Raw genomic sequence first — 13,154 nt, 5'->3', positions numbered from 1 at the left:
CTCTTGGAAGACCTGTGACCTTGATAAGGCTTTGAAGGTGGGGAGAACTGCCATCTGGCTTATGGGGAGGGGAAGGGTGTTCCAGGCCAGAGGAAAGATGGGAAAAATGGTTCGGTGGCAAGATAAATGAGGAGGATGAGCAATCTGGTGCTAGAAAACAAAGTGTGTGGGCTGGGCTGTAGTAGGAAATCAGTGAAATAAGGTAGGAAGGGGTAAACATATTGAGTGTCTTAAAAGCCAATGTTAGGAATTAATGTTTAATGCAGAGGTGGATGGACAACCACCGGAGGTTCTTGAGAGGAGAGACGTGGACTGAACTTGTTTTAGATAAATTAACCAGGCAGCAGAGTGAAGTATTGCCCGGCGAAGGGATAGATAGGAGGCTGGCGGGTAAGCAAGGAGGCAGGGTAGGATAAGTGCTCGGATCAGCCCAGCAGCAGTTTGGATGGAAAAGGGCAGACTTCAACGATGAAATCAAGGTAGAACCTACAGGATCTGGTGACTGAATGTGGTTTGTATGAAACAGATTATCTGAGAACAATGTCAAGGCTACACACTTGAGAGACAGGGAGAGTGGTACTGTCTACAGTGACGGGAAAGACATGGGAAGGACAGGGTTTGGGTGGGAAGATAAGGAGTTCTGTTTCAGACATGGTAGGCTTGAGGGGTTGGTGGGACATCCAGGTAGAGATGTCCTGAAGACATGAGGAAATACGAGACAGTGGCGGAGAGGGGTAAGGTCTGGAGATGTAAATTTGGGAACCATCTACATAGAGATGGTAGTTGAAGTCACGGGAGCAAATGAGTTCTCCAAGGGAGTGGGTGTAGATGGAGAATAGAAGGGGACTTAGAACTGAGCCCTAAGGGCCCCCCAGTATCAGAGGGTGGGAGGCAAAGAAGGAGCCTGCAGAAGGGATTGAGAAGGAGCAGTCAGAGAGATAGGAGCAAAAGCAGTGCCGGTAAAGCCCAGGTCCAATAAGGAGCCAAGTTTGGGTGAGAAGCTGCATGGCTAATGGAAAGAGCACAGGTCTGAGAGTACAAGTACAATAATTACTATTATGTGTTTCAGGGAGTTGAAGGTTGTCCACTGTGTTGAAGGCAGCTGAGAGACCTAGGAGGATTCCGGTAAAGTGGAGGCTGCACGATTTGGTGAGAAGTAGGTCACTGGTTAGTGTAGAGAGAGTTGTTTTTGTGGAGTGAAGGGGGCAGAAACCAGATTGGAGTCAGACTTAGAAGGAACAGTCTTTTAAAAGAGCACCATTATGTGACCTCACATGTCAACCATTAGTAAACTACTAGAAGAAGCCTTGCCTAGTGAAACATACACTGAGACACATTGAATATGTGCTTTTTATAAATGTAATGCATTGCTCTAAACATGGATACCAGCTTTTTATCCCTATGTGAAACTTCAGGGTGGAAGAAAAAGTGAATACTATCGAACACCCCTAATCCCCTACCACCTCCACCCCCAAAAAAACCCCACCATTCAACTGCAAAAGGATACATGACAAATAATTAACGTTATTGCTAGAAGTACATAGCCAACTATTGTTGTGATTAGGCCTTCAAAATGAGACGCTTGGACCTGGAGACAAGAAAAAACAAACCATTTCTGTTGCAGTTCTTGCAGCAACAATAAAGTGGATCAAAAGCTAATTAATAGAGCTGATGCAATCTGAATATCAGGGAGATTCTTTGGATAAGTTAGACACCTTGGGGAGAGGTGGCAATTAACTCAACTCTTCAAGGGACTACAATAATATTTAATTCCAGTGATTTTAGTTAGGCACTTTGGGGTGAGAGGGTGGTGTGTGTGTGTTAGTAGATGTTGAGAGGGAGGGGGAGAAGGAGGGTGCGCCAGGAAGCTCAGCTTTTTCAGACTATTATAGTAGCAAGGGGTATTTTCCACTGAATAAGCAGGACATAGCCTCGGGTGACAAACTTCTAGACAAATTATGAATGACAATTAACTTTAAAACTTGGGAAGTTATTGTACTTACATATTCCTCAAAGCCCAAGCCAACAACAGAGAAATGACCAATGTGGTAAGGACAAAATGCTGGAGGGAAAAACATTCAAATGAAAACTTCATCATTATACATTCTAAACAGCTTTCTTCCAGCTTCAATAGAGGTATTTTTTGTGCTTCACATTTACTTTTCAATTTTACAGTAGGTTAAAAAACCAATTCTTTACTTTAGGAGACAAATGTAAAGTAAAAGAGGGTCATAAATAGGAGGTAGACAAAGGAAAACTAAATAATGGATGATGAACGGGAGAGGGAGGAAAACAAGAGTTATGATGGAAAGGGAAGGGGCTAACTTTAAAAAGTGTTTCAGTACTCTTTAGCTATTACAGATGCCAATCTTTAGGACTAGTTCTAGCCATGAACCTAGATTGATTGAAAAGGGGATCCAGATCTATAAGTAATTCAACTGATTCCTTAGGAGCTAATAGTTTTTAAAAAAGGTTTAGAATTGATAAAGTCAAGGCTTTAGCATGGTACTAGGCAAACTATACTGGCTGGCTTGCATCCACAGCAAAAGGCAAAATCCAATTACGTAATTTACTTCCACTAAAAGAAGGATTTGCTGAAAATGTTTTTACCCAAAATATGTATTTGAAAAAGGACACTAACCTCCTTCTACAATAATTTCTAATTTTCCTATTTCAGAAATATTTTGGCAATTCTATTATGTGAAAAATTTCTTGATAGCATAAATTGCAAAGTATCAGCAGGTTTGACCATTGTGAACAACTTATCTATATTAAGCTGTGCCCCAAAAAGTATGATCCTATTTTTATAATTTATAACTTGATGATGCAGGTAAAAGTTTTACATGAATAAGTGTTCCACATTTATACAGAAGGCCTTTAGCGAGTTTCAAATATTGAGTATGCTATGATAAACATTTCCTATTGAGTTTGCTCTGTCAAAATTTCAGGTAGCAGTCTTTAAAATGCATGATTTTTCAGAGAATATGGATTAAGAAAAGATGTAAATAGTTACTACTACTACTAAATCAGAAACTAAAAGTTTTCAATTTTCACAAAAGTCACATGCGTGGTAAGAGTTTAGATCAGTTTTTCCCAATTTGCTTAGGCCAAATAGGCCTGTTTGGATTGAGTTCCTTAGTCTAAAAAGTAGGAGCACAAATTGATGAGGACAATATACTGAAATGCTGGTAGTGATAAGTGGATAAGTGATATTAGTTATCAATGTTATCTGTGTCAGTTACTAATTGCACACATTTTGAACCAAAGACAAATATATTTTAGAAATATTTAAGACAATATCATAACCTTCTTTCTCTCTCTCCCCCAAACATGCTAATATAATTTTTATTGCTACCCTCAGGATGATGACAGTTATAGGGCAAATGGGGGAACTTCAGAGTCCTTTTGCTGGACTTGCTCCCTAAAAACTGGTCGCCAATATACAGAAAAATACACTTACTCCTTCCTTAAATCCCTGAATCACCACTCTTAGTACGGTGGCAAGGATATTTCATATTAAACGGCTGGTACATTTAAAAAGGGAAGCTCTTCCCACACAATTCCCCACCACATTCTTAAGTAGACTACACGTCTGGGGAAAAACTAACATGCAACTTGATGTGCAAAGGAACAGAATGAACATTCTACAATCATTTGAAATATAAAATATACTGCCACCTACCAAAGACAAGAATAAACAGGGTGTTTAAAGACACTACCCAGAAGACGTGCTCCTGCAAGAAAAATTGAAAAACACTAATAAGCAGTTGCCCAAGTTCACAAAATTAAGACATATTTTTGGATTGTCAAAATCTTAGAGGAAATCTTTACAAAGTATTAACCCCTAGACTTAACTAATAAAAGTTTTCTTTATATGAACAAAATGCAAGGTGAATGATCGTTCAGTGAATTACTGAAAAAGACTTGGCTTGGCAAGACTTGGCAGATCTGGATTTAGTTACTGCAAATAAGCAACACAAATTCCTACATGGTTCTCTGAAGACACGTAATTTACAATATAGTATTTATTAAGCACTTATTAACTACAAACTACAAAAAAAATCCACACATCTTGTGTCAGTTAACTCATTACAGTGTCTACCCATTCCTTCCTCTCCTTTACCCCTACTGGAAACCTCACTTCTACACTCTTTCCCCATCACCTTTCTGACTCCATATATCTCAGTTTCACCAGACTGCCTTTTTGCTGACCACTTAAGGCCAAAATTTTGATATTTATAAGAAGGCGGGCAGGGAAAGTGTCTACCAGATCTGTTATAGTGTACTCTCCCAAGCATTTAATTCAGTGCTCAGGGCTCAAAAAATATCACTGTGATTGACAGATAAATGTGAGCCTCACGCCTCAATCTTAGTCATCTCCAGGCTTGATATCCCAGTCAGGACTAAAATTAGTAGAGCTTCATCAAATAACAGGATGGCTTTCTGTGCAATAAAGCAGGACCAGAAATTCAGGAGATAACACATGCAGTCCTTGTCCTGTATAGACTCAGGGCTGCTCTGGCTTCCTGTCACAATTTTAGACTTCAGTGTGTGAGTGTGCGTGCGCACATACTCTCTCTCAAAAATCTCCTTACCCCTTAGACTGTGAATCCCATGTGGGATGGGGACTGTTCAATCTGATTATCCCATATCTAACCCTGTAGCGAGTACAGTGCTTAGCACATAGTAAATACTTAATATATACAAAAACCCACTGAATCAACAGCAAAAATAGCTTTATAACAATGTTTCTTATTAAGCCCTCACTCCCTACTAAAAGCTTGAGAAAGCACAGTACAAAAGGGTTGGTAGATGTTTAGAACATCATATAAAATTCTTGCGATGACTGTAAATAGTTTTAGGTTGCCCTGGTTACATGGAATACTTTGAATGAAATAAACAAGCCAGAACTCAATCTTTAAATAGGAGCTTACTTACTAGAAAAACTAGAGATCCATCCAGTCCAAGCATCTAAGAAAAAAGTTACATTCATAATTCAATGACCAGATTAAAAAAAATAAACCCAAACATAAGAGTCTAATTTTCCATTGATCATACTACATATCTTGGACTTCTGCCATCAGATAATAATAATTTGTCAGCTTTGTGACTGTGGGCAAGTCACTTGACTTCTCGGCAGTTACCTCATCTGGAAAATGGGGATTAAAACTGTGAGCCCCACGTGGGACAACCTGTTTACCTTGTATTCTACTGAGCGCTTAGAACATAGTAAGCGCTTAACAAATACAAATACCAGATAACTTACAGCTTGCCTAACAGAAGTTTCCTGAGAGGCAACATGGCCAAGAGAATGGGTCTGGGTTCTAATCTTGGCTCTGCCAGTTGCCTATGTGACCTCGGTCAAGTTACAACTTCTCTGTGCCTCAGTGTCCTCATCCATAAAATGGGGTTCGATACCTCTTCTCCCTCCTACTTTGCTAGACTGAGCCCCATTTGGGACAAGACTGTGTCCAATCTGATTAACTTGCATCTACCCCAGTGCTTAGAACAATGCTGGACACAGTAAGGGTTTATGTGCCACAATTAATTTCAAGGGTCTGAACCATTTCTATTCAGAAAATGGGTTTCATATCCATTGGAATTAGTTCTCCATTATGCTGTGCTCATTATGAAGAGGTCCTTATATTATCTGAATAACTTTGTAAATTTTGCTATATTTAACCAAAAATGTTAAAACCTATACAAAAGAATTACAGTGCCACAAAAGGCCTACCACCTGGGACTGGTAAGTGGAAAGAGAAGGGAAGAGGAGAAGGCAAACTAATAGTGGGAAGCATAAACTATTTGTCACCAAGAGCCTAGAATTTCAATTTTGTTTTTATGCCTTCTGTAACCTGGTAGTCGAGGAGCTGGCTTCTAACTCCAGCTCTGCCACTTACCAGCTGTGCAATTTGGGGCAAGACACAATTTGTGTGTGCCCACTTTGCAGATGAGGGAACTGAGGGATTTCAATACCTGTTCCCCCTCCTACACAGACTGTGAGCCCCATGTGGAGCCTGATACCCCAGCACTTAGCAGAGTGCTTGACAAATGCCCCGTTATTATTACCCAGGCAAGTAAAGAACAAAATGCAAGTACTAGATAAGTCAGGCTTCTTAATTTTCTCTGAAATTTAAAGTTAAATAGTTAAATCAGTCCGAGTAGAGGCATCATTTTGCTACAGATTATTACAGGAACGCTTACACTCATCCATTTTAAAAGAAAATACAGTTAAATATTTATGCCATTCTGTCTGGACCATGACTACTACACTCCTGCCAAGTTTAAATTATTTCATAAGGAGGGCTCTTACTCACTCTCTCCCACGTAAGCTCTTCCGCAGCTCGATCCCATTCTAAAGCGTTCCAGTTCATGTCATCTGTAATGATGGTTTACAGTTTAGAAACATAAAGCCTAAGCAGCAAACACTAACAAGAAAAATCTCAAGCTTACAGTTTTCTTTAACTACTTGTATACACACAAATACCATCATTATTATTATCTTAAGTGAGATGTAACTGCAAGACTAAATGGGGGCCACAAGTGTACACATAGCACTGGAAGAGGCCATTCACTAATGGACTTGTGCACTTTAATGATGCAGAGACTTCCTGATCCCTTCTCCCGTACGGCCCTACGTGTCTGCCAAACAGACATTCTCTTCAAACCCTTCTTAAGCTTAATTTACCAAACTTCTGCACCTGCAATCCCAAGAAGGCAGCTTCTTCTAAGCTTGAAAGTGCAATATTTCACATGGGTAAAAGTGACATTGGTTTAGGGGTTCTTCCAAAAACTTTTCCATTTTTATATATGATAGACACATAAAAAACTAAATTCATGTTGATGTAACTCTCCACAAAAGCTATCATAGTTAAGATCAGAACACGAGGAGTTTCAGAATTGAAGCTCTTTAGGGTACTAAAAAAAAATTCAGTTCTCTCTCCCAACTCTGCCACTTGCCCACCACCACCACCCCGACCAAAACCTGACATGCAACTTTAGGGATCAGTCTTGATCTTTGAAACAGGTATTACCTTGTGCCCCATTATTAGCATCTGCCGCATCTTCAACAACGGCATCTTCTTCATCTTCATTGTCATCCTCTTCTTCATCACCCTGCTCTTCTTGAATTTCTGGGTTTTCCCCTACTACTGCGTTCTCGGCTGGAGGATTAGCAGGTTCATCAAGTGCAATATTTTCAACACCACCATTGCCTACCCCTTGAGCCTGAAAAGAAAAACACATAAGTAGAAAATGTATGGGACAGTAGAATAACCCAATACAAATCTCATCCAAAGAAACATGCACCTGGGTTCACTGGCTCACCAGTAATTTTATCTACCTTTTCCTCTCCTGGGAGGTGTACAAGAGGAGACAGTATTTCATGGAAATCCTGAGATAAATCTAGCAACATGCACTTTGCTGAGCTTATTAGGCAATTAAAGAACATCTGTCCAACAACATAAGCCTATATGAATATGGCACACTGTGATGATGGAAGACAGAGTTGGGGCATTAGAATAGGTATTACAGCTGAGTTTTCCATAACATGGGCTTTCCCCCCACAGCCACCAATTCCCACCAGGTTTAGAATTAGGTACACAGGGTGTTGGACCACTGGGTGCAGAAATGACCTTGAATTAATTTAACACTTCATTTTGTTCCAAAGCATGTCCTGGATCCTACTATTTTGCTTCCCGACTTGTAGAAACAAATTTAACTGCTCAAGTTGTTTACCTCATTCTGTGGCCCAACACCATTAAGAGGCTGAGCTTGATTCTGTTCCAACCACAGTGGCGCTCCACCATGGACTATTTGTTCTCGCAACCATACAAGACTGATGAAGGCGCAAAGAGTGCAGGTCACCACAAAACAACCCTGCAAACAATCTGCCAGTAAATTTTCCCTATTAAAACAAAACAAAGTTTTAAATACACTTGCTCCGAAAAACACCACTTTATATCTAGTATACGAAAAATTGCTGAAATTTTTGAAAACTTCATACTAAAGTACTTAAACCATGGGGAAAAAAATGTAAAGGGTAATTATTAATAGTCAAGCCCAAATTTCTCTCCTTTACAAAGAACATTTACATTCTTTTACGTCACATGGTTTAACTGAATTCTAATAAAACTTTGTATAACAAAGCAAATCTTTCTAAAAAGATAATTTGAAATCTAAAAATAGACCACTAAAGTCAAAATATTCAAAGAGAACTTTCATGCTCTTGTTCCTTTCTCCATAAAGGAATAACTATTGAAAAGGCATCGGGCATTAATAAGCACAGGCCTGGGAGTCTAGTGACAAATTTTAGTTCCGGATTCCCATATAAATAACCATCTCGGTAAATAAAACTACAGAATTTAAAATTTTGCATTTGTTCACATGGACCCATTGACAGCACAGCAAATCATATCATAAATGTTTTATAGCAGCCAGCTAATATGACCAGTTGACCAGGACTATCACCCCAGAGTGAATTAGCTCGAGTTCTGGAGCCTGGATTCCCCACAGCGGCAGAGATGGTAAAAAAGAGCCCCCTTGCTGATGGGATCTCCCTTCTCCATGGGGGGGAAAAAAGAGGCAGACTGTACTCTTCACAGCTGCAGGGATAGTGATAAGGAGCTGGCTCTGCAGCCTTTAATACACTTGGAACACTGTGGAAAAAGTTTGAACATTTGAAGACCCGTGCAGAGGTTGGCCCTTAAACCCTGTTGTCCCAAGTGAGCTGTTTCTGATGTTCTTTATTAGTTATTTCTTTTACTTCACATGCTTCGAGTAGTCTAAGGTGGCTTTCTTCTCTGTGTCTGGTATCCCACTGTTTTCAAGTTTGAAAACAGGGCTGTGTCTATTATCTTGGAAAAAATTTCGTTTCCCAGGGCCTAGTCCAGTGCTTGGCACAATGTAGGACTCTCAAATAACTGTGGGAGTGAAGATGATATTGCCATTACAGGACTTCCGAGAATCATTTAAAGTTGTCTTGTTGTAGTACCCTTAAGTAGCTTTCCAGTCACCCTGTACCCCAATGCTGGCTGGATTCTTCAGTAAGTAGCAGAGATGGCAGACAAGCACTTTTTTTCCTGGCTTCACCAACCTACTAGATTAGGGCAATAGTTATTGTTATAACCCTTGCCCATGTCCTGCCTCTGGCCTGGAACTCCCTCCCACTTCATATCTGACAGTTAATCATTTTTCCCACCTTCAAAGCCTTTTTAAAAATCACATCTCCTCCAAGAGGCCTTCCTCAACTAAACCCTAACTTTCCCTACTCTCCCTCCCTGGGTTGCTCTTGATCTTGGATTTGTACCCTCTATTCGCCCCACAGGACTTCTGTATATATCTGCAATTTATTTTAATGTGGGTCTCCCCCTCTAGACTGTATGCTGCTTGTGGCATACAAATACTGATGTACTGAGTTCTTAGCTTAGTACAGTGCTCTGCACGCAGCAAGTACTCAAATACGACTGACTGATGTGAGAATCATCTATCTATACTTTCCACTGTTTTGGCAGCTCTTCCTATCTAGTATTTCCACCTGTATTTTTGCCTTTCCTATCAAAAACTATTACTGCTACCCTTGATAGGCAATACGAATGGAAACTAAGTATTTTTTCTGTCCCTTCTGTCCCCACCACATAACTTGTTTTAGAAAGCAGAGATTGAGAAACCGAGCAATAAAATTCAACAGCCTGCCTGGAGTTGTAGATCAAATCAAAGAACTGACTGAAAAGCGTCAAGCTGCAGCATTCTCATTCCGGTGGCTCCCATAACTAGAAAAGTCTTCACCATATTCAAGGAAAGATGCTCATTCCCAATCCTGCTCCCCCTAAGCCCTCAGGTGATAAGCAAACTCTAACTAGCTGGCTGAGCCAAGAAAGCAACCATCTTAGTTGCCCCTACCCAGTAACATCCTCAAGTTATTTCCCCTTTAGGGCAGCTCTCAGTCCAGTTAACAGCCTAACCTTCATCTGCCAGGTCAATCACTTGCAAGGGAGACGTCAGGGTTTGTAGGGCCTAAATCAGGGATACGTTAATTTAGGGGAAATTCTGATCTTGTGGAAATAAGACCCATGTTAGATCATTTGCAGCTACAAAACTAAGTCCTAGCCCAGTATTTAGAATGGAACTAAAGCAGTCCTCTACAGAAGAGCTACAGATCTAAAGAGCTTACGGTCCTCTAGACTGTAAGCTTGATGTGGGCAGGGAATGTGTCTGTTTTACTGTAACAGTGAACCCTCCCAAGCGCTCAGATAGTACAGTGCTCTACATACAGTAAACGCTCAAATATGATTGAAGAAAAAAAAAATCAGGCAGTGGACCTATGAGAAGCTAATACTCTTCGCCTTTGCTTTCTTTCTGAATGGAAGCATATCTGTGACTGTAGAAAAGGTAAGGATTAATGTGTTTCAGGTAGATGTTTATTCCTTCAGTCAAATGATATGAGAAGGTGCTTAGGTGCATAAGGGGAAGAAAGGCAATGGTAAATGTAACTATGGGCATGACACATGCACACTTTATGTGCCAAATAGGTTTTTTTTCCAGGCCTATCTTGGAAAACTAGGGCTACAGCGACTCTCAAACTATTCCTGTTAGAAAATATTCATAATTTTTTTCCTCCCCCAAAAGATTATGCTACAATGTTTTGTCAAAGTTATACAAAGGCAACTGGGTAGAATATCCTAAACATAAGCTTTGCTTCAATTATTATGAAACAGGTTATGTAGGTGGCAAGAGGTTTAAGTCAAGCTCAATTTTTAGAGTGCCAAAACATAATACATATGCTTAAAAGGATTCTTATCACAAGATTTCTATAATTATAAAGATTGCTAATATTATATAGGGTGGCTTTATTAAAAAGAGATTCTCCACTTAATACACTTGAATCTTTTAAAATAGGCTTTCAATAAGCATTCATAAGATAATGGAGTTAAGATACCAGTGTTTGATTCTGAGCAACTAATAGGAATTCTTTAAACATTACTAATTCTATGTATACTTCAATGAAAAAGCATTGCTGTCAGCTCTTCTATAGTGCGGAAGCTGCTTTCCTGAAGAACCTCGCATTACAAGTTCCTTGAGGGCAAGGAATGAGTTGACTACTGAACTCACCCAAATGTTTAGTACAGTGCCTTGCACATGGGCACACAAACACTATAAAGAAAACTCTACAGTATTCATTTCTGTATTAATGCCTATGCACAAAAATTTCTTCTGACACTGTACTGTACTGTATCCAGACAGCAGAATGTTATGAAGATATCCCCTAATATTGCTTCAACTAAAACATATACTGAAAACACACATAGAAGAACTATGATCTCCTCCTGCCTAAAGATAAATATGGGGACAACTACTAAGTGTGTACGGGGGGACAAAAAAACTGAATTTCTGAAACTGAAAACTGAAAAACTGAAACTAAAAAAAGATCTGAATTTCTAAATATACTAGCACTTCATTATCAGGTATAACTTACGTTGAAAGCATGTCCAAAGGCAGTGTCAGTAGTGAGCTCACGGAGCCAGTAAATAAGCACTTGTAGATGCGGCCTAAAGGGAGAAAAAAAAACCACACAAATACAAAATGTCAGAACCTGATAGCTGTAGCACTTTATTTAAATCTTTACTGTTTGGAAATTATAAATCCACTGCCTGTATTTTCCCAGATCTCTGAAGCATTGAGGGGCAATCAATCATGGGATTTGAATGCTTACTGTGTGCAGAGCACTGTACCATGCACTTGGGAGAGAACAATACAACAAGTTGATGGACATGTTCCCTGCCCTTCAGGGTCTCACAGTCCAGACGACATAGCACATAGTGAAAGTTTTGGGAGTTATTTGGCACTAAATTGCAAATGAGTTAAATTACACCTTTCATAAATTCAAAATAAAAGTGACAGTAGTAGCATTTAGAGTACTTGCTTGGCGCAGTGTACTACATTAGGCCCTTGGGAAGCACAGAAGCTTATACACCAATCTTTACAACAAGACCGGTCCAAAAAAAAGGCATATACACATGAATTCTGAAGCTGTTAAAAGTAAGTTCAAAAGTGCTAGAATTGGCCTAAGGGTTGAGGGGGCTCTGTGTGTGGAGAAATCATAAGGAAGAGCTTTTTGGAGGAGGTAGGGTTCTGCAGATCCTCACCATGAACACAAATGAAAAGCTCCAAGAAAAAAGCAAGGATTGCCAAGGTCATTTTAAAGCAAATATTTATAACTCCCAAGAGATCAGGCAACAGCTCAACCTAGCAAACTCTCAGATTAGCATTTTAAGCATCCATCCACGAATCTGTGGATAGTGCCTTCTTGTGATTAGAGATGAAGTATATATCGGTAGCTTTGGAATATTAACTTTCAGAACATGAGGTAAATGATCTTAAATGGTACTGCTATAACACACGAACAACCAAGAATTAGAAATTATTCCTTGTTCAACTACACAACTTACAATGACTTGCATTTTTATTAAATAAGCTGAAGCATATGGTGAGATCTTAGGAAGAGCACGACCCATTGGGATATTGTCCAATGGAAAAGTCCTCTATGATCTTGACACACTCTCGGCAGCACAATTAGAGCCTGTAGTATCTTCCAAGGATGAGGGTTGGACTCATACCCGGGGTATGATTTGCTGAAACAGATCTTTCTATCCTTTTATCCTGCTTTTCCTATCGTGTGCTTCCCCTTGCTTTTTATTTTCAATTTCATCAGAGTCACATGAGACATTCCATACTTAATGCAATCCACATAATATACTGGGTTTTTTAATAAATGACTTGAACATATTACTTTTAAAGAATATTTAATGTCTTTTCAAACTGACATTTTGCTGACTTGTAAAAGAAAGAAGAATATATTCCCAAATGAATTCACTAATCATTTTTTCCCCCCAAACTTGTGGGTTTTAAGCATGGACATACAAATATAAGTTACTTAAACTCTGTTGGCCACTGAAAGTTACTTAACCAAACAGAAGTCAAAAGTAGAAAGTAAAGGAGTTCCCATCTTCAGTTCAAAAAATTATTTTGCAGCAATATTCATCTAGTGATATTTAATTCTTCGATAGTGACATTAATAAGAAACTTGATATTCTGAAGTTAATGTGAGAGCAATGGAAAAAGTTCTATGAATTAAAGACGTATTCTAGACACACATT

General features: G+C 39.3%; 1 protein-coding gene across 3 annotated transcripts in view; it reads right to left on the bottom strand.

Annotated features, from left to right (window-relative positions):
• The window catches only part of MARCHF6 (membrane associated ring-CH-type finger 6), a 54,304-nt gene that overhangs the window by 23,611 nt on the left and 17,539 nt on the right, over positions 1-13,154 (bottom strand). For all 3 annotated transcript variants that reach the window (XM_029053699.2, XM_029053702.2, XM_029053701.2), the window contains exons 5-12: positions 11,474-11,546; positions 7,738-7,906; positions 7,035-7,227; positions 6,318-6,379; positions 4,939-4,971; positions 3,683-3,734; positions 2,004-2,062; positions 1,508-1,588 (exon numbers count right to left, since the gene is read on the bottom strand). In XM_029053699.2, the coding sequence (XP_028909532.1) occupies positions 1,508-1,588; positions 2,004-2,062; positions 3,683-3,734; positions 4,939-4,971; positions 6,318-6,379; positions 7,035-7,227; positions 7,738-7,906; positions 11,474-11,546 (722 nt within the window). The remainder of the gene's footprint in view (positions 1-1,507; positions 1,589-2,003; positions 2,063-3,682; positions 3,735-4,938; positions 4,972-6,317; positions 6,380-7,034; positions 7,228-7,737; positions 7,907-11,473; positions 11,547-13,154) is intronic.

This window comes from Ornithorhynchus anatinus, chromosome X3, assembly GCF_004115215.2.
Source record: "Ornithorhynchus anatinus isolate Pmale09 chromosome X3, mOrnAna1.pri.v4, whole genome shotgun sequence".
Classification (NCBI taxonomy): Eukaryota; Metazoa; Chordata; class Mammalia; order Monotremata; family Ornithorhynchidae; genus Ornithorhynchus; species Ornithorhynchus anatinus.
Note: the sequence above shows the minus strand (reverse complement) of the source record. Positions and strands in the feature narration are given on the sequence as shown.